The 22,244-nt window shown below is 38.0% G+C and overlaps 1 protein-coding gene across 1 annotated transcript; it reads left to right on the forward strand.

The window, feature by feature from the left end:
• The first annotated feature begins 13,670 nt into the window (after positions 1 to 13,670).
• LOC131776197 (tetratricopeptide repeat protein 28-like) lies at positions 13,671 to 20,101 on the forward strand. Its single transcript, XM_066166486.1, has 7 exons — positions 13,671 to 13,689; positions 14,035 to 14,196; positions 14,459 to 14,536; positions 15,276 to 15,370; positions 15,817 to 18,199; positions 18,308 to 19,780; positions 20,028 to 20,101. The coding sequence occupies exons 1-7, from the start codon at positions 13,671 to 13,673 to the stop codon at positions 20,099 to 20,101; spliced, it is 4,284 nt and encodes a 1,427-aa protein (XP_066022583.1).
• Positions 20,102 to 22,244: the final 2,143 nt, after the last annotated feature.

Raw genomic sequence — 22,244 nt, forward strand, 5'->3', positions numbered from 1 at the left:
ACACCGTTGATAGTCATCTTGGTTTTCGTGGTTTCACTACGACCGGTAAAATAGTCCCCACATCAGCGATACTTAGAAAACACGCATAGCGACACCCCTCGAAGTTTCCTCTTTCGTCGCAAGCGTCACATAATGTGAACATGTCACTATACTAAAATGGTTTGTGAGTCCTTTTAGTTCTCAGCGGCAGTCTTTTAACCGGTGTTTCAATTATAATTACATTTTTTTTTTACAGGATACTCGATCGTTCTTTGGCCTTGCTGGAAAGGCAGCGAAACAAGGCGCTTCGAAAGTAGAAAATAAGCGCGGCAAAGATTCTACTTCTAAGTCATTAACGAAACATGATGTAGGAAAGAGCAGAACGAAAAGCAAGGTAAGTAATGGATTATGTAGCATTTGAAAGAGAAAGTTATTTTTGTTATCAGGGAATTCGACTTCAGAGGTGACGGAGAAAAGATCTGCCCATATCACAGCCCCTGTCTGACTGAATCGACCATCATGTACGTGTGTCTAAATCTTCGTGGGCAATTCACATTCCCATCTATCTTCTCCTGGGGATGTGGGGGGGGGGGACACCTTATTTCGCCAAAATTGGTATTTATTGCCATACATGGTAAAATTTCCTTTGTCGTGAATCTTTAATTTTGCACATGGTAGATAATTTTACAACATGTTTTAACCAAGAGTTTCATTCCACTACATTTATATAACCCAAGGTATCTTTCTGGACTGGAGTGTGAGAAATGGTGTGGTAATGTGTGTTAACTAACTTTGTAGGTATAATTTTCAATGGTCTGTTGGAGTATGTCAGGGTAACTGAGTGAGGCTGATAAGTTACAATGTTTTGCCTTTTTTTTTCCCTAAACAGGGTTGTAAAATGAAGCAGTTTTGTATTTATCCTTTAACTCCTAAGATCTGTTTGCTAATTCTCCCTTCTAGTTGCTACACATTTCCTTGTACATTTGTTATAGGAATTTGTTCTTAGATCAAGATAAAAATTTTTTTCCACAACCCTTTTGTTGGACATTGTATGCATCACATCTGGGAGTTTAAGGGTTAAACAGCTAAACAGCATGATGTGATACACTGCCACCTAAATTTCACTCAAGTCTGAAATATCTTGGACATTAGCATTCCCTGCAATTTTGTTCAAACTGCAGCTTATTAAGTCTGCACAGCAGTTGCAGTATGCAATACTAATGCTTAATTCACAGTTTTGACAAGTACTTGTTAATTTTCATTTATTCAGACTGAAGGGAAAATGAAATTGTTGATAATTTAGCTTGAAAGATGACTGATAAAGAAGTATTGAGACTTCACTTAACCCAAACCATGTTTTCCACAAGCCTGGTGTCTTTTGATTTTTCTGAGGTGGAAGAAAATGATTTGTAAGAAAGTTGTGCTCTGAGGAACAACACCCCCCCAACCCCCCACCCTTGATCTTATCCAGTTGTTATTGTTAGGTCCAAAGAAGTGAATTTATCTCACATTTGTGTGAATAAAAATATGTATTTGTTGATTTTCTGGGCAGAGTTTATCAAGCAGTGAAGGTGATGACATTGCCTGAAAACAAAAACCAAAAGAAAATCAGAAGAGGAAGAAGAAAGGAAAAAACAACATTGACTCAGGTAATGTTTTAGGATGAACACAAACAGTTTCAAAAGGAACAGATGTTGAGACTCTACACAAACTATTACACCTCTGTTTTACCTCTGTTTTTGTTTTAATGGTGTACTGTGCTGTACAGTGTCCTTGTCAATTCCGAATGTAATTTGCATTATTACAGAAACAACCTCCCGGTTAGCTAAATTGGTTAGAGCGCTGGACTGTTGCGCAGGAGGTCGAGGGTTTGAGCCCCGGCTGGACCAACACTCAAGGTCTTAAAATAACTGAGGAGAATGTGCTACCTTTCTATAATGTCAAATGGATAGACATTCTAGTCTTCTCGGATAAGGATGAATAAACCGAAGGTCCCGTCTCCTGCTTCTATTAATTAGTTAATTTGGTTAGGCAGGGGATGTTAAAGAACCTACTCACAAGATTACTGTGATGTGGTCTGGCCTGTTTACTGGGAATTGAGGGGGGGGTCTGGCCTTGTCATTGTTAATGCGGGATCCACTGTAATTGGCTAAAGCTGTGGTGGTCTCCCTGCCTGAGATAATTAGGCGAAGCTAAATAAATAAATTAGGGTGTAAAAAGATTCACATAATTACATGTATACGTACAACATCTCAGTGATGCCCTGACCCCATTTCTAAATTAATTGTACATCTCTGTTAGATTCTGATGAAGATCCTCTTCCTCTAGAAATCAGGTATGGGATTTGTTTCTTGAATTTTGTTCCCTTTCATACAGCTGTAGTTAATCCTTTAACTCCCAGAAGTGATTAACATGAAACCTCTCCTTATGATGTCTACACATTATTCAGCAAACAGGTAATGAGAATATTTAAACTTATCAAGCAGAAGCTGCTATCTTGATCTAGTGCCAAGTTCTCATGACTAATTTAGAAGGAGACGTGTAGCAGCTAGAGGGGAGAAATAACAATCAGATCTTAGGTGTTAAAGGATTAAACTTTGGACCCTAAAATCACCCCTGAATCAAGAGTCAAGGAAATGATCACTAACTATAAAAGTTCTTGATTATTTTAAAAAATTCTCCTTGTAATTGCCTCAGAAAATGTATAGGGAACAGTATGGAGAATATACATACTGATATCAAGGTGTATTCAGAACCTGGTTCTCTTTCATTCATGTCTCTTTTAGAAAAGCCACATCAGTAAAGAAGGAGGAGAGTTCAAAAGCTATGAAAAGTAGAAGATTGACCAATCAGCTTGGACTCAGGTAAAGAAATTATGTCTAATTATTGAGGGTACCCTATACTTTTTACAACAAGGGTGATTGGGAGATTTTGTTTTCAGGGGAATCATGATTTCAATTTTTTTTTTCATGAATTTTGATTAAAGATGACATAATCCTTCCATTTCCATCTGAACGGTTTTTTCTTTATTCAAACAAAACCCATGAATGAAGAATTAAATAAATTTAATGTGATTGACAAATGTGTCACAAATGATACATTTAATTGACACTTTAACCCTCTGAAAATTGTAAAATGCATGCTTTGATTGACCATTTTACTTCCAAGATCTCAATAGTAATTCTCCCTACTGTCTGTCATACAATTCTTGTGATGGCAGTTTGGAGAATTTGGTCTTGGATCAACTAATAATCCCCTGGTTGATATTTGTATTTATTCTCATCACTTGTCTGCATGATATTGTATTGATATTGTAAGGAGAAGTTCTGTCTTGGTCACTCATGGGAGTTAAAGGGTTAAACAAAAAAATGTATTTTATCCTTTTACTCTCAGTTGTTGTTTAAATGTTGGTTCAATGTCAGTATCTGAGAAACTGCCTACCTACCCCTCCCCTAATCCAACATTAACCCTTGCTTGCTATCAGTTGATTTTTTTTTGGGTTAGGGGAGGGGTAGGTGCAGAGATGCTGATGTTGCTCCCAAATGTTTATAGTGTATCTACAGAGTTTTTTTTCATTTTTCACCATTTATAACTTTTCAGTTTGGACTATATTAACAGGTCTTCAAGGGAAGAATTAATTATTCTTGTGCATATCTTGAATCATGCACGCACTTGATAATTTAATTTTTAGGGAGCAGAAAACTGTTTGGATGGACTGACATTTGTTATTACAGGAGTCTTGGAAAGTATTGAGAGAGAGGAGGCCGCTGATTTGATTCAAAGATACGGTGGAAAAGTTACCCAATCAGTGAGCAAGAAAACAAGTTGTGTCGTTGTGGGATGGGATCCTGGAGAGCATAAACTTTCTAAGGTACATTGTAATACACAGATCAAAAAAGGAAAAAACAAAAACAAATACATGAACACCAACATAAAGGTTGCGCCTTTTTCCTTAAATTTTTGTGACAAATCTGAGCCACGGCTTATTGCGAAAATATCAGGGAAACTTGCCACAAATTTGCTTAAATTAACTCAATAATTAACAATTCATAAGTCTGTGTAGCAAACTAACAAGAACTGAAAAATTTACAAGTTAGGGAAGAAATTAATTATTTACTTTGTAAGTTTGTTGGCTTCTAAAAGAACTGTTCTTTTTCATAGGCATAAGCTTATATTTCTTGCTGAGGAGGTCATTAAACATTGCTTTGTTTAGAGACCCTTTAACTGATTTAAGGTTGTCTCTACTTCATTGAACAGCTGAACATTACTGGACAAGGAAACTATGGTTTCTTTGTTAAGGCTAGGGCAATGTGGAACATCACAAATAAATGAAGACGGTATGTTTGAGCTTGTCAGAACAAAACCAGGCAATAAGACCAGCTATGAACCACCAAGTGTGGAGAAGAAGACAAAGAAGAAGGAGGAAGCTAAACCAGTGGAGTCTCTCAGCCAGAGAAAAGATCAGTTTGAAGGGGATTTGTCACAACTGAGTGAAAGATCTATGTCATCTCCAACAACACAAACACTATCATCATCACCTGCACTGGGTGTTTCAAACCTTTCCAACAATTAGCACGAGCATGACCTCATAGTAAATTTAATTCACATTTCAGCTGTATGCCTTAAATTTCCTTACCAGTGAACATCCTACATGTATTGTGCGTTGATTATACTTAGTGAATATAATCTCTCTTGTGTGCATCCAGGTGCATTCAGGTGCATTTGTACAACTTACTGATGACATAAATACAAGTCATGTTTCCTAATTCCCACATTCAGAGATACATTTTTTTAAACAGCTGTAACTTATGAACTTTGATGAATTTATTTCACTCGACAGTCACTTATGCATGCAGTTAGTATTTTAGTAATGGAATCACAATTTTAAACATTTTTATTTTGCACAGCTTTCTTTTTCAACAAAGACCAAGATGGGTTGTCCTTAAAGGAAGCTCTTCTGCGCGGTTCCCCAAGAGTTGGTAAAACCACAACAGCAACAATTGTTTGTGAAGAGCTTGGTTTTACGTTCATTGAAATGAATGCCAGTGACACACGGAGCAAAAAGACTATGGAAGAACACATTTCTCATTCACTGTTCAATAAAACCATGGATGGCTTTCTGACTGGTTGTAAAATTTCTGTAAGATTTGGAATGAATTTTATATTATTAAAGATGCTTCACTCATTCTCCTGTCTTACTAAACTGATTTTCCACTGTAGTTCGTTTATTATTATCAACTGAGTTAGTAACGTAAATTACAGCTCTATTGGTCAACTTTTCCTACAAATTTGTGAAGTTTCCGAGCCGACAAGTCGCCCTCATCATTAATAAGGAAATTTTCTTCACTATGTGTGTTTTTCTCGTGGTGTAAAACACCTAAGTAACGTATGAGGTCTCGTTAGTTTTGGTTATATAATAAGTGGATAACCCACAGCTCTTACTCACCCGAGATCCACGTGCGTACTGTAAGTTCAGGAGCAATTTTTTTTTGTTTTTGTTTTTTTCCCGCTTTGATTCGTTTTGATTCGCGGCGCAAGCGCAAAGCCTACAGTTTGGTCATGGTTTCTAATATGTACTTATTATACTATGGTTATACTATGGTTATTCTCCCCAGTCCTTTCAGCGCCCTTCGATCAAACTAATCAGGCGGTGGTTTAACGACCATCACATCAGCAAAAAAAGACAAAATAAAAAAGTAGGATGTTTATGTCACTGTGCTACACGCCGGATTAATGAAAATGAAAAGTTAAAAAATGTAATATGAGGCCCTGTCCGAACTTGGCGTATAAATAGTGAAACAGCATAGCTACAAAATAGAATCATGGATCACGAAATAAACAATGATACACGATTTTCTGTTTCGAGTTCGATGAGCTCATATTCAGCTTCAATACTGCTGGTGTTACCAAATGCACCGTTCTGTTACACACTTGTGGGGCAAATCACATTTTCACAGGAGTTAAGGTGAGGACAGAATAAGCTAATAGCGACCTAATGCAGTTAATGAGATAAACGGGTATTGATCAAAGATACAAATAGAAATAATTTAAAACATGAGGCAAAAGAATGAAAGAAATATCGATCTTGTTTGCTCGTCACGAACGCAGGATCGAATCTTAGACCATCGGATTTTAGGATCTGAAGTTCTCACACATAGCAATAAATTTCTCGTTAATGAGCCATGACATACAGTGGATACATAAAGGATTATCCTGCATACTGCTAAGATCATCGATGTCGAAAGTTTCATGTATTAAAATACATAATGGTAGAAAGGAAATTTCAAGTTCTTTCGTGACAAAGGAAAAAATCATTTTTAACCGACGACCGAAAAAAAATCCTATCCGTCAGATTAGATTAAACGACGGATTAAATACCAATGCTGACATGCAGATAAACATACCAGACTTTGAGGTAGCTTATCTACCTTCCCATGAGGGATTTACGAAGCTGCGGCATTTCTGATTCCAGTCTCAAGTACGTCACTTGTCTGTATGAACTATAATTCATGTCCTCGCTTACTACATCAAAACTCAGCAGACAATTCTGCAACTCAACGAGACAAAGAGCTACGGTCTCAGATTTCTCTTCCAACTTTAATACAACTGGTAACAATTTATTCATAACATTCGTGTAAGATACACTGAAGGTTTCTGTAGACAAATATGCATGGAGTACAATGATTTAAAAAAATTTTGAATGTCTTCCTCGCATATTTCTTTAAGAATAGTACTTATGGTATTCGCGTTAATTCATTCCAAGACGCTAAACGGTTTAAATATGCTTTTCTCTAGAAACAACGAGAAGTCAAGTATTTTTCTTGGAAAAAAACTTTATTGGAGTTAAATTTATTGCAAGCAGTCTTCAGGTGAGGAAAGATAATGAAGAAATATGTAGCATATTATAATCGAAAGACAATAAAATTGGAAAAAAATATACATAAAGAATACATATTATTGATGTGATTTCTTTAGCTTTGTATCTCCCTCTGGTGATTTCACCGGACACCTACACTTTTGACTGCAAAAATACTAAGTGCAGAATTGGCGGGAGTTATTTACAAGAAAAAAGCTTATCGTTATTATTTTTAGAAACTTTATGAAGTTTTCACCGTGAAGTCGGAAAATAAAGATTTGAGAGAACTGTAACGCTAATGGGAAGATGACCAAAAACAAATGTGTATCATATTGAACGAGGGATATATCGAGTTGGTCACTTGAAGAGAAACTGCATTTGTACAATATAACTCACGTTGTGAATTCATCCTTATCGATTCAGTTATGGCAGAGTGTAACATGTCATGCTCTGAGAAGAAAAGAGGTTTTGCGGATTGCGAGTGTTTTGCACTAAAAGAAGAAGAGCTGAATTTAAATCACAGAATTAATTAATCATCATGGAGAAACATGTAAACAAGTAATAATCATCAACAGAATAATAAAAAAAACAAACACAAAAAAACAAGCACAACAACTTTCTTAAAGAAGAACAGCAATTTTGATCACGAAACTGGGAATTAGATGAGGTTAGATCTTTCAAACTCGTGAATATGTTACCATAATTTTTTAATCGAAATTGTAGTAAAGCAAATATTTTTTATATTTTCAGGCATGTAGAATTAACAAATGACATCGTCTGAAGAATAGAAGGATTCAGAGGATAACAGTTTAACAGGTACAACTTAATTTTCGTTCCGCAACTGATTAGACCTGTAGAGCTCATGCTATTTATAATGAAAGATCGCAATCTTATTTTTCTTATTTTGTCTACCGATTACAACTAGGTTGTTTATTGCAACTCACGTATTTTGATGAGGGACAGCCTTGAACGACGTTTCATCAGATGAGACTGCGAAAACAAACAAACAAACAATAAAAAAAAACAAACATGACACAACCCGCGGAACTTGACTGGAGCTGTCACGCAACCACAATAGCGTGATGGAGGAAACTTTGAGATTCTTATTCTTCCTCTGTGATTAAGGATACAACGTTTTCTTTTAAGGTTACTTTCATTTGAATCTCTTTTTGACTTTAAGGATGTAGCGCAGTGCAATCGATTCAATTTTATTTCTAGCTATGGCAGAAAGCAACCTCCCAACAACGGAAGAAGAACTGGAGGTGAAAAATGAGTTTCCAGCCACAGGTGAGAAAAAGCAACAGGAAAAGACCGAGTTATGATGATTTTGTATTGTTTAATAATTAAGTATATCTTAATTCTGGTGTACTATTTTTTAGACCACTTCGACTGGAAGGTTTTTAGGAATCCACTAAATACGCCTTATATTAGAACGCTAGTTGTAATTGCACATAGTTGTGATCTCTAACAAAGTAGAAATATCTTCTCGGTAATTTCAGCAACAGAGGAAAGTGAAGTTACGTCAAGTGACGCTGAACTTGATGTATACAATGACCCTTTAAGAGGTGAGAAAACCAGGTGAAATAGGATTGTTTAAAAGACGCCCCAGTAAATTTTTTTTGTCACGTTTACATCAAAATTTGCGTATGTTCTGTGGATAAGTTTTTGAAACAGCAAAAGCTTGCGTCTTCAAATTCAAACTCTGTTACCAGTAAAATGAAAAACTAAATGAAAAAACAATTTACGGCTCGATCCGATCATCATTAATTATTCATAAGCAATAAAGCGACAAATTTGAAGGCGACTTAGCTTTGAAGAGTCCTACAAAGCTTCGTCAAACTCAGTATTCTGAGTTTTAAAAGTGCTTACTTGTAAATCAACGCGCAATGTTTTGGAGATTAACGATGTATCTAAAATTTACACCTAAAATGAACGATATTTGCGAGGAAAAAGTATTATCCTTTTTTCACTTGAAAGTATTCTAAATTTGATCATTTTTGGTGTGAAAGTCATTTTCGGTAAGAGAGAGCTGTTGGTACTCGTAGACCCGTTAAAGTCGAGTTTTGAAAAATTTGCAAACGGGTAACTTTTTGACGCCGTCAAAAGGAAAGTATTTACGCTAACACCTTTTTATCCGTTACTGTTCAATACATGTTTAGCAGAAATTTTTACGCAATTTGGAGAATTCCACAGAGAAGAGGACGCATTTTGTCTCGACCGTATCGCCTGTTTTGGTCCTCTTAGTATTTCACGGCTATTTAGACAGTTATGTCAACACCAGGCCCACCCTGTGAACCACCAGCCAACAAAATGTAGAACCGCTGACTTTTATAACAGGCAAAGTGGCACTTCGTGGGAAAGTGGTACTTTCCCAATCAAATTTTTTTCAGTTAGCCTCTACGAGTATGTTCTCAGTAGACAATTACGTGTATGGGAAAAACCAAATACTAATAAAAAACAAAAAAAACATGTTTTCCGGCGCTCTTTTCTGACGGATGGGCAAACCACGAACCCTTGTCACTTTCAGCACGATGTTTCTTTTGTTATCAGAACATTCACAGGTTTTAACCTTTTTCGGTCCTGGCTTTGCTTTGCTTGATTTAATAACTTTTGGGGTTTTACATTCTAACTTGATATTTTGGGAAAAGTAACCCAGGTGTAAAGGGTTTTGGGAAAGTCTCTCAACCTAAATGTAAACCGAACAGACTTTATCTGGTAATAGCCACGCTACAGCCCAGACTCCCAAAAGCTTATACATTTTACTTAAACAAACTGTACAGGTATTAAGAGAGGATGTCAGCATCCATCGAACAAATTAGAAAATTGTGGCAAGTCGGTCAAAATTCGTTTTCTCTCCTACTTTCATATTTTGCAGCTCAATATGTTCTATTAATTGTGGTGTAGTTTTTTTGTGAAAATATATTTTAGTTTTCGAGAAATGACTTTTTTCGTTCGACCGCTCAAATATGCAAATTTTCACCGTAAATATTACCCGAGTTGTGTGACCTCATGTAACGAATGTACTAGACCTACGGTATTTCTGTGAACATAATCCTTTGTTTTATCATCTAAACTTAATCCCCCGTCGTTATTGAAGCTGGCAAAGTAATATTTATTTTTTGGCGAATATTTTTGTCCGACATACTTTTCCTATGTCGAAAAAGAGCATCAAAACAAAGACAGTTTTAACAATGACCAATATGACAGAATCTATTAAGCTTTAAGCTTTTTAAAAACCAAAGGATGGCTATAAAGTTACAATGAAAATTTCCTTGTGTATTTGTGTTGTTCTATCTTGAGACGAACTCAAAGTCCGGGAAAATTTACTTGATAGCGACACGGTGCGCCTACTTGTCGCCACCGTTAATTGGCAGAAATCACTACAATTTGTAAAAAAGTCTAATATGACACTCTTACCTTGTTTATTTATGATTTTATCAATCGTTTCGATTATTGTATTACTCCTGGGTATTACTTTTTGACAGGAGCCCAGGTTTTGCATTGTGTTTTCCCCTCCCTCATTTATATCAAAAAATAGTCACGCAATAATTGATACCGACACAAGTGAATATTTACCATGTATAAAGATTTATGTTTACGTTGAATTGAAATTTATGTTTCAGCGGCACGGCTCTCATATTTGTATGAATCCTATGTAGGAGCGAGGGAAGCATTGAAAAAGACAGAAAAGGACATAAACACTTGGTTTTACAGGCTAATAATTTTATAGCGGTCGTTTTTGGAAATTCCAGGCGCGCACCCCAGCCCTCTCATGTAAAGGGATCCCCGGGGGTGCCGATACGTGCAGCACACTATTTTTCAAGGACAAATTCTGATGTGATTTTTGGCGAACAGAAACAAGTTTTGTCAGCGTCTAGTTGCTAGTGCGGAAGGGCCCTTTACCACCGTGTACATAATTACGTCTCCCCCCAGACGGCGGAAAGCCAACAAAGTGTTCAGACATTAGTTCAGAAAACTCCGCCTCTGTCTGAATTTTTGGTAGCCTATTGACCAATTCTCAATCGAAACTTAAGTCTACGCGTAATTTTGCTCACGGTGGAAAGTAGCCTACTTACCGAAGCCAGATTGTACGAATTTTCAAGACATCTTGAGTACTATCTGTGATACACGCTTGCCAATTCCCCTATCAGCTTTAGAATCGACTTAACCCTACCTTTACCATGGCCGGACATTTCTTTGGCACCCTACATCTGCTATTGGAACCACGATTCCACCCAACGCCGAGACTTCATCTGTGAGTGAAGAAGCTGGCACGCGACAAAACAATATCAACTTCATTTTCTGGAACTGAAAACTTGCAACTCCGCAAGCGACTTGAAATGTCTTTTTAACAATCACGCAAGGGAACGACTTGGTCTTCTCGATAACTAAACCCACAAGTCCCACCAGCAAACGATTTAACTAGACAGCAAATCTCCATGTTAGCATGTAAGATGAGACGCTTATAAAACAAATCAGTTAGCTAAATCAGTATGTAGCTTGTCAATCAAATTGACTATTGTAACCATAACCATACTTAACCATACTTTGTATATAACCATACTTTGACTTCAGCCGGCAAAGGAATCATTGATAGATCTGGACGTTTTAGTTTTCTGAATGCATTAATTCCTGAAAGATTATTCTAGATGTCATGCAAAGAGGAAAAAAAACCCATCTCTTGGTACTTCGGAGGTTGATTCATCTTTGAATTTCTGTGTCACGCTTGTCACGCAACTGATATAATAGGATAGAGAAGATATATAAACTGGTGCGGTGGCCCACAACTGTCACGGCAAAACAAAAAGTCATGGCACTACAAACTTAACTTACGGCAAAACAAACTTAACTCACGGCAAAACAAAATTAACTCACGGCAAAACAGAGAAAACGAGTTGGTCAGCGGTTGGTCAGCGGTTGTTATTTGAATCTGAAATTGTACGTCGTGTAACAGTAAACAAACGGAATGCCTTTGTTGTTAATAGTGGTGGGGTGAAAAAGAAGCCAATGATAATTTTAAAAGAGTTTACATTTATTCGTTTTTGTTTCAACAAGCGGCGCCAACGACTGGCAGGCGTGCGAGGATTCACAATGAAATAAGAGAACAACCAATGTTTTTCGTAAAATTGTAATTTACAATCCTTGAACTTGAAAACAATCCGAAGATTCATTAAAATTATCACGTACTCCGAAGCGCTCAGAGTTTACAGGTGTTCAAAAGCTTTTTCTGTTGGGGACAAAATCGATCGCTACATTTCGTATCGTGTGTTTTTTCTGTGTAAAGCAACAAAAGCTGCCGGCGACTGACGAAATTACAGATTACAGGTTAACAGAAAATCAAATAACACCTAAAAAAATAGTTTTGGCTACCGATTTTCTGTGAATTTTTAAAGAACAATTTTCTTTTAAGTTTCAAGACAATTTGAAGATTCAAAATAGATATTACGTACTAAAATACGAAAGTTATACACCACAAAATTGATAAATAGACCTGAAATGAAATTCTATCATGTTCTCGATTATACATTGCCTGGCACGTGACCAAAATCTACCCAGACAGAAATCCAAAATGACGGTAGCAGTCTGGGCTTAGTTTTATCACTCAAAACTCGTTCCCGTTTGTCTCATTTGATAAAGAGGGAATCATTAATGTTTTCATTAAGACAGTATTGCCTTAATTTTTCAATATTCACAATGATAGACAGTAACTTTTACTTTTCACCTACATTTACTTCCAACCTTTTATTTTGAACCAGAAACAAAAATGATATATGTTTAAAACACATGACATCATCCACCATTGTCAAATGTAATGGTATGATCGTTTCAATTGTAATGCCTTCTTATCCTAACGTTACTTTGTTTCTTTGCTACAGTAGCCAACACTGAACTACTGCTCGTACTCTAAATATGACAATCAACCGCGAAATTCCCTAAACCAGATAACATTAAACATAATCCAAAAAATCGTATAAGTCATCTTTCATCTATACATCATGAATGTTTTATTTTTACGCCTATCGTTATTTGGAACTAAAAGAAATGCAAATACGAAAACCTTAAATTAAGAAACGTACCTCTACCACAGCTTTTATAAAAGTTTGCATCTTCATCCACTACCGAACCACACGCGGTCCAAAACATCGTGAGCTCGAATCAAAGTGCTCTGTGAGCAAACTCGCAAAATGGCGGTTTTTCGAGCGAGCAGTTACTGTTACTGTTACTGTTACTGTTACTGTTACACGACATACCATTTTAAATGCAAATAACAACCGCTGACCAACTCCTTTTCTTCGTTTTGCCGTTACTTTTTGTTTTGCCGTGACAGTTGTGGGCAACCGTAAAACTGGAACTCGAATCTGGCTAGAATGTGGTAGAGCATAATTAACGTGATCATCGAAACAGTTACAAAAATCATAAATAAACAAGGTAAGAGTGTTATGTCAGCTTTTTTTGAAAATTGTAGTGATTTATGCTAGTTAACAGTGGCGACAAGTAGGCGCACCATGTATATTTCGTAGTCGCTACCAAGTAAATTTTGCTGGACTTTGAGTTCGTCTCAAGATAGAACAACACAAATACACAAGGAAATTTTTACAGTAACTTTATAGCCATCCTTTTGTCTTATTAAAGCTTGAAGCTCAGTAGATTTTGTCATATCGGTCATTGTCAAAACTATGCTACTTTTCGACATAGGAAAAGTATGTCAGACAAAAATATTCACCGACAAATAAATATTTCTTTGCCAGCTTCAATAACGACAGGAGATTAAGTTTGGACGATAAAACAAAGGATTATGTTTACAGAAATACCGTGGGTTTAGTACATTCGTTACATGAGGTCACACAACTCCAGTAATATTCACGGTTAAAATTTGCATATTTGAGCGGTCGAACGAAAAAAGACATTTCTCGAAAACTAAAATATATTTTCACAAAAACTACACCACAATTATAAGAACATAATGGGCTACAAAATATGAAAGTAGGAGTGAAAACAAATTTGGGTTACTTACCGCTGTTTGTTTGATACATGGTGACCTTAGCTCTTAACCTTTTCTAATTTTTTTTCATAGCTTAAAGTTCCTTTAACCTAAAAGTTCGTTTGGATATAAATATATATATATATAGCTGGCATCATCCGTCAAGGGTCGTGTAACTCATTACTAAATCATTAACACTAAAACGTTGTGTTTTCAGAAATAGCGAAAGTATGTCTGGAGAAAGGTAACAAAGAGTACAGACAAGGAGAAACTAATAACGCGATAAACTCCTACACGGAGGGACTTAAAGAAAACTGCAAGGATAAACGACTCAACGACAAGCTTTACAGCAACAGGGCAACAGCTCATTTCCGTTTGGGTAACAATTTCATGTGCAAACATAATCTGTTGTGCAGCGTTACAAAATAGCGGAATACACAATCTGCTCAAGAGAAGAAAAAAACTGAGCAACTGCAGAAAAGTAGCGTAAAAACAGAAATCGCCCCCTAGCGGATGAAAATTAAGCAACGAAATGATCCTCGTACATGGACTGCAATCTATGAAATTGTAAATTTTTCACTTTATAGCTGCAATTGCATGTAATGACCAATTTTTTAAACCTTCTTTCCTGAATCTCATAGCAAACTACGTGGAATGTCTCGATGATACCACAGTTGCTGTTCAATTGGAGCCCACTTTAATCAAAGCTATTAAGAAAGGTGGGTTTTTCCAGATATAAGCCATCAACATTCTATTCCCGGATTTCGTCAAGAGAGGATTGTGAGGTTTGTGGCAGGTAACTGCACCCCAAGTGTCAATTGTATCTGGTGTGTCAATTCTGTTATGTGGGTTAAAAGTATAGGAAAATGTCAATAAGCTCTCAAATACCGCCATCTGGTTAGTTCACGTTGTAGAGCGCCGGAGGTCGAGGGCTCAAGCCCTAGACCGGGCCAACATTCAGAGTCTTAAAATATCTGAGGAGACTGTGCTGCTGCCTAAGCTATGAAATCTTCAAATAGTTTGATATTCTTGTCACGGATATGGAGGAAAAACGGTGACCCTCGTTTCCTGCATCTTCTCCGTAACTCTTAGCAGGGGATGCTTAAAAAACCCGGCAGGGAGACAACTGAAAAATTCCCTTTCAAATGTTAAACTGCTCAATGCAGTCTGCCTGAAAACTTCCCCAAAAAGTGCTGAAAAGTGCATAATAGCATGCACATTAAAGTGAAGAATGCGCGAGATAAATTCATCGTTATCATCATCAATTGAAGCTTAATTAGTAGCCGCTTTGCGCTTGCTCCTTATGGTTTCGTTTCAGTTTTTCCTCAAATTCAAATTTCCTTCCTTATCACAATTTTTGTTCCCGGCAAAATGGGAAATTAAGTCAATTTTATCGATACGTTTATACTTTAACAGTGATAAATTACCTCGCACCACCAATTATACTCTCCTTTTCAGGAGCCAGAGCTTGTGTCGAACTTTGCTGGTATAAAGAAGCAACGAGCTGGTTGCATATGGGATTGGCCGTATCCTTTAACGACTGTTCAAACGTGGTACGAGATGCAATGCGAGTTATGTTTCAAGGAAAATCAATACGTTCCAAGCAGATTCTTCTACACATAATGCAAGCAATGTTCTCTTATACTGCACTGAGCATTTTAAAAAAGCTAAAATATTACTCAGGAGTTCTTTCGATTATTCCACGAAACTTTACTTAAAAGAGGAGGCCATAACTAATTCCCAGAGTTTCTGCTGAATGCCCCTCATTTTTGTCTTGAGAAGAACATCACCATGACGACCGAACCCAAACTAATAAATCCGCTTCAGAACTAGTTAACACTCTCAAATAACTTGAAATCAAATCTCTTCAAGAAACCCACGCTCGAATTATCATTCCAGTTTTAAGGTTTTATCCAATACTCTCATTATTTTTAAAACACACATTTCCATTGCTTTCGCAAATCCACTCATGGTTTAGCTACCCTTGACACGTTTTAAGATTGAAAACAATAAAGAACGTCTGCTTCAATTAATAAGGAAATCGAATGTTGAACTAAAAGTCAAAGCAAACACTTATGACAGTCTCGGATGTACTTACTATAGTGTCGGGCAGTTCAACACAGCAATCGAGTACCATCAACAATGTCTAGAAATTGCTAAAGAAGTGGGAGACAAGGCCGGAGAGGGAACAAGTTATGCGAATCTCGGCAACGTTTATCAAGGTCTAGGAGAGTTCAAAACAGCCATCAACTACCATCAACGTCATCTAGAAATTGCTAAAGAAGTGGAAGACAAGGCCGGAGAGGGAACAAGTTATGGCAACCTCGGCAACGCTTATCAAGGTCTAGGGCAGTACAAAACAGCCATCAAGTACCATCAACGTCATCTAGAAATAGCTAAAGAGGTGGGAGATAAGGCAGGAGAGGGAACTAGTTATGGCAATCGCGGCAACGCTTATCAAGGTCTAGGAGAGTTCAAAACAGCCATCCACTACCATCAACGTCATATAGAAATAGCTAAAGAAGTGGGAGACAAGGCCGGAGAGGGAACAAGTTATGGAAATCTCGGCAACGCTTATCAAGGTCTAGGAGAGTTCAAAACAGCCATCAAGTACCATCAACGTCATCTAAAAATTGCTAAAGAAGTGGGAGACAAGGCCGGAGAGGGAAGAAGTTATGGCAATCTCGGCAACGCTTATGACACTCTAGGACAGTTCAAAACAGCCATTCAGTACTATCAACGTCATATAGAAATAGCTAAAAAAGTGGGAGACAAATCCAGAGAAGGAAGAAGATATGGCAATCTCGACATTGCTTTTGATAGTCTAGGAGAGTTCAAAATAGCCATCGAGTACTATCAACGTCATCTAGAAATTGTTAAAGAAGTGGGAGACAAGGCCGGAGAGGGAAGAAGTTATGCCAATCTCGGCAACGCTCATCAAGGTCTAGGAGAGTTCAAAACAGCCACCAAGTACCATAAACGTCATCTAGAAATAGCTAAAGAAGTGGGAGACAAGACAGGAGAGGGAGCAAGTTATGCCAATCTCGGCATTACTTTTTATCATGTTGGAGAGTTCAAAACAGCCATCCAGTATCATCAACGTCATCTAGAAATTGCTAAAGAAGTGGGAGACAAAGCTGGAGAGGGAGCAAGTTATGGCAATCTCGGCAACGCTCATCAAAGTCTAGAAGAGTTTAAAACAGCCATCAAGTACCATCAACGACATCTGGAAATAGCTAAAGAAGTGGGGGACAAGGTCGGAGAGGGAATTATTTATTGCAGCCTCGGCTACGCCTATCAAGGTATAGGACAGTTCAAAACAGCAATCGAGTACCATCAACGTGATCTAGACATTGCTAAAGAAGTGGGAGACAAGGCCGGAGAGGGGGCAAGTTATGGCAATCTCGGCAACGCTTGTCAAGCTCTAGGACAGTTTAAAACAGCCATCAAGTACCATCAACGTCATCTAGAAATTGCAAAAGAACTGGGAAATAGGGCCGTAGAGGGAGCAAGTTATGCCAATCTGGGCAACGCTTATCGAGGTCTAGGACAGTTCAAAACAGTCATCAAGTATTATCAACGTCATCTAGAAATTGCTAAAGAAGTGGGAGACAAGGCCGGAGAGAGAGCAAGTTATGGCAATCTCGGCATTGCTTTTGATAGTTTAGGAGAGTTCAAAACAGCCATCCAGTACCATCAGAAATGTCTTGAAATTGCTGAAGAAGTGGGAGACAAGGCCGGAGAGGGAAGAAGTTATGCAAATCTCGGCATTGCTTTTGATAGTCTGGGAGAGTTCAAAACAGCCATCCAGTATTATCAACGTCATCTAGAAATTGCTAAAGAAGTGGGAGACAAGGCCGGAGAGAGAGCAAGTTATGGCAATCTCGGCATTGCTTTTGATAGTTTAGGAGAGTTCAAAACAGCCATCCAGTACCATCAGAAATGTCTTGAAATTGCTGAAGAAGTGGGAGACAAGGCCGGAGAGGGAAGAAGTTATGCAAATCTCGGCATTGCTTTTGATAGTCTGGGAGAGTTCAAAACAGCCATCCAGTACCATCAACGTCATCTAGAAATTGCCAAAGAAGTGGGAGACAAGGCCGGAGAGGGAAGAAGTTATGGCAGTCTCGGCAACGCTTATCAAGGTTTACGAAAGTTCAAAACAGCAATCGAGTACCATCAACGTCATCTAGAAATTGCTAAAGAGGTGGGAGACAAGTCCGGAGAGGGAAAAAGTTATGGCAATCTCGGCAACGCTTATCAAGGTCTACGACAGTTCAAAACAGCAATCGAGTACCATCGGCGTCATCTAGAAATTGCTAAAGAAGTGGGAGACAAGGCCGGAGAGGGAAGAAGCTATTGCCTTCTCGGCAGGATTCATCAGGGTCAAAGAGAGTTGGAAACAGCTATTGAGTGTTATCAGCTTCACCTAAAAATATCCAAACAAGTGGAAGATAAGACTGGAGAGGCGTGCGCACTCTGTTCCCTTGGAGGGAGTTTTGAGTGCCAAGGAAATCATATGATGGCCTTTGACTGTTATTATTCGAGTGTAGAATTGTATGATGATATCAGGGCCAGTCTTCAACTCAACGATCAGTGGAAGATTTCTTATCGTAATCAGCACCAAGTAGCATACAAAGGTTTGTGGCGTATAAATCTCAATCGAGGTCAAGTTGTGAAGGCTCTTCTTGCCGCAGAGAAAGGACGTGCTCAAGCTCTGAGGGATCTTATGATGACAAAATATCAGCCTGGAGATTCTTTAACGCACAGCGCATTCCGCATTTCTCTGAGGAGGGTTCCATTGAGCACAGTTTTTATATCTATTAATGGACCATGCGTTTACTTCTGGGTTTGTCTCAGTGAAGATAATATCCAGATGAGAGAGGTACACGTCAACAATTATAAGTATGAGGATGAATTGCAATGTTTCATCCGGCTTCTGAACAAAACTGCTCTGAAGGAAATCGGTGTAAGAGATACTGTTACAATCGAAAATCTTCCTCGTGATTCGCCGACACAAGAGGAAGTGGCCAATGATGTGATCCGAGTTGATGTGAGACACTCCCAATTAAGTGCTTCAAAGAAGCTGCATGACATCATCATTACTCCTATTGCTGATCTGATCGAAGCCAACGAACTAACATTCGTTCCTGAGGGGCCATTTTGCCTTGTACCTTACGCAGCGTTGCAGGACTCCAACTCATCATATCTAAGTGATTCTTTCAGAATTCGTGTGCTTCCCTCTCTGACGACGTTGCAACTAATTCAAGATTGTCCAGCTGACTTTCACATGAAGACTGGTGCATTACTTGTCGGCGACCCATATTTCAAACACATCATCTATGAGGGAGGACTTTTGGTGCAACTTCCAGGAGCAAGGAAAGAAGTGGAGATGATCGGACGTAGCCTAAATGTTTCCCCCCTCACTGGAGAAATGGCAACAAAACATGAAGTGTTAAAACGAATGTCATCAGTGGCGTTAGTTCACATTGCAGCGCACGGTAAAATGGAAACTGGAGAAGTTATCCTGGCACCAAACACCACAAGAGATAACCCTCAGCCGCAAGAGAAAGACTATCTACTGACGATGAAAGATGTCATAGAAGCTGGGTTGCGAGCACGTCTGGTTGTACTTAGCTGCTGTCACACTGCTCGCGGGGAGCTCATGGCCGAGGGTGTGGTCGGCATGGCGCGTGCACTTTTGGGTGCCGGTGCCAGATCTGTTGTGGTAACCTTGTGGGCGATTGACGACGAGGGAACCCTGGAGTTCATGAGTTTCTTCTACGATGCACTTGCCAAAGGCAAGAAGGCAAGTGAAGCTCTCAATCAGGCCATGAAGTGTATGAGAGAAATTGAAAAGTTCAAGGAGGTGATTTACTGGGCACCATTTGTACTCATTGGTGACGACGTCAACCTGGATTTCAAGGATATTTCGAAGCTGAAGCAAGTAGATATTCTGTTTACACGTTCTATTCAATACAAAGTTACATTGCATCATAATTGTTGCTTATATGTTTCAGTTTGGTTACGAATTTATGTTTTGCTCCGGCACGTTTACGATGATAACATTCTTTTTAGGAAACCTGGTAGGAGTAAAAAAGCTGATTTTTTTCAAAAAAATCCTCTTGTGCACTGTATCGTTTTTAATGTGCCAAGAAATATTTCATGGCAACTCAACTATCCTCCCTAAACTTAGATTCTTTTATTTTTCAGTTAAGGCATTGAGCATTGGAATCCCAGGGAGTTTTAAGATACCTGCAAACGCTGATATGTTGACCATAAACTAGTAAGCTACAGATGAGATGTTTGTCTAGAGTCTTCTTCTCAGAGTAGGAAAAACCAAAAGACAGCCAAAGTAAAGTTTACCAAGAGAACAGATTTCCAATTGATTCAAAAGTTGACTTTTTGCTTGTCTGAACTGCTCTTACGAGCTTCATCTTTGATATCCTGCCGGAACCACTGTTTTTTTTTCTTTTATATGATGTCTTGCAATTATCATGACTAGCTATGTAAAAGGTTTTTTTTTTTAATCTAAGTATTAGCTACTAAGAGGATTAAGGCTTTGCATTTACGTCGAAGTTGAGGTCTTGTAAACGTTTTCCAATTTCTTTTTGTACAGATTTTTCTGAATCGGTTTTTGTCTCATGAGTGATGTAAAACTGTTGTAGCCATGTGCATGTGTGGAGAATTTCCATGGAAATTAGAGAATAATCAGTTATCCGATTTCTCGATTATCTTTTGGTTTATGTCAGATGGAAATTGTTAGTAACTTTTCGAGGATTTGTACCCAGTCATTGGTACCTAAAGTTTCTTTCTGCCGATCAGAATTTGGTTTATCTAAACTTAAAATGACAGATTTTGGTCGTAATGGCCAGGATTTAATCCTGGTATTAGTTAATTTTCGGAGATTTTTCCTTTAATTTTGAACGCGATAAATTGTGTTATTTTTTACAAGAAGAACGATGCATTTTAAATATTTTGTTTAAACTAATTATTCTAAGACAAAACGAGAAGTTTTATCTTAGTTCTAGTTACTGGCGCGCAAAGCATTAATAGAAGCTCAGAACGAGCCAAAAAGTTGGAGTCAAATGATTTTATTTAGTTTCTCCGATTAGATTTTATACTTATTACCTAAGTACAATAAACTAACATTTGAATGTCAAAGTCGCTGGCATTTTGTTAGAATAGAAGAGAAAATCAATAACAAAAGGAAGAAAATTTCTGTATCAGCTTGCATAACCCATTTCATGTCGTTTGAAGCAGTGAGCTCGCCTAAGTCTTACTCGCCCTATAACTTTTGCCCACTCTTTTGAATAGGTTTATTGAATGAGAGATGAATTTCGATATTTTCTGACCCAATAGCTGCTAGTATTAATCATAGGCAGCCGCGACACACCTCTTTAGCATGTTATGCAACAGATATGATGTTTTGTCACATCTTGTCGTTTGAAGTAGTGAGCGCACCGATGTCTCATTCGTTCAACTTTTGCCCATTTCCTTGGATAGAGTTATTAAATGAGATATAAACCTCGATATTTTCAGATCTTATAGCTGCAAGTTTCATTGGTAGCCGTTCCTTAGGATGTCACGCAACGCGCTCCTTTTGCATGTAATGAGACAGATATAATGTTACGTCAAAAATCGTCGGAGGCAAGAAAAGAGAAATTACCTTTCACTTTGGGAGATGGTGCTTTAATCTGTTTATCGAAAGCGTCCTCATCATAGGAGGTACCCTAGATGATGATGTCTTTTTTTCCACAATTGCAAACTTAACTAAAACAGCCTGTTCAAAAAACCGAAACTTTCTTAAACCTGAGGAGGGCCGACCGTTTCTGCTGCGGTTAACCCAGAATAACACAAAATAACACATTGTAGGTAGAAAAGATTTTTAAGGTTAATTTTCTTCTACAACTAAGGGTTAAAATTGTTCAAATTTTACGCCTAACAGCTAGTTTTTTGACGATATACAGTACGGCTATCGGTTAATCCCATGGTGACCCTCGACTGGGTGACATGCAAGACGTGAAATACAAACGTTTTGAGAAGGTGGCATTTGCAACTCGAATTTAGAGTTCTGGTTTTTGAGGAGTAAGGAAAACCGGGAAAAACAAGCCGTGGAAAAATCCATGGGAGAGTGTTGTCGCTATGCATTACTATTACGTTTAATCTGAGATGTTTAATGAAGCTAACGCGAGATATTTACCGACGTCAAGGCAAACAAGGATGAATTTCCTTCCCTCTTTAAAGACATTGTACAGGATCCGAAAAGTCAATAAGCCCTGATATTCTGACTCCCCCCCAGATCTAAAAAACTGCGACAACGTAGATGTGTCAGTTACGCTACGATTTTAGAAGGTAAAGATAAGAATTTTCCTGAAGAATCGCTGGACTTAATAGGTTTCTTTCGTCTGCTTAGACTTTCTCTTCGTG

Source organism: Pocillopora verrucosa, chromosome 5, assembly GCF_036669915.1.
Source record: "Pocillopora verrucosa isolate sample1 chromosome 5, ASM3666991v2, whole genome shotgun sequence".
NCBI lineage: Eukaryota > Metazoa > Cnidaria > Anthozoa > Scleractinia > Pocilloporidae > Pocillopora > Pocillopora verrucosa.

Excerpts from the sequence above, each read along its gene's own strand:
- LOC131776197 (XM_066166486.1), top strand. Across the intron at positions 14,537-15,275 it reads AATCAAAGCTATTAAGAAAG|GAGCCAGAGCTTGTGTCGAA; the intron begins GTGGGTTTTTCC and ends TCTCCTTTTCAG. Across the intron at positions 19,781-20,027 it reads AGTAGATATTCTGTTTACAC|TTAAGGCATTGAGCATTGGA; the intron begins GTTCTATTCAAT and ends TTTATTTTTCAG.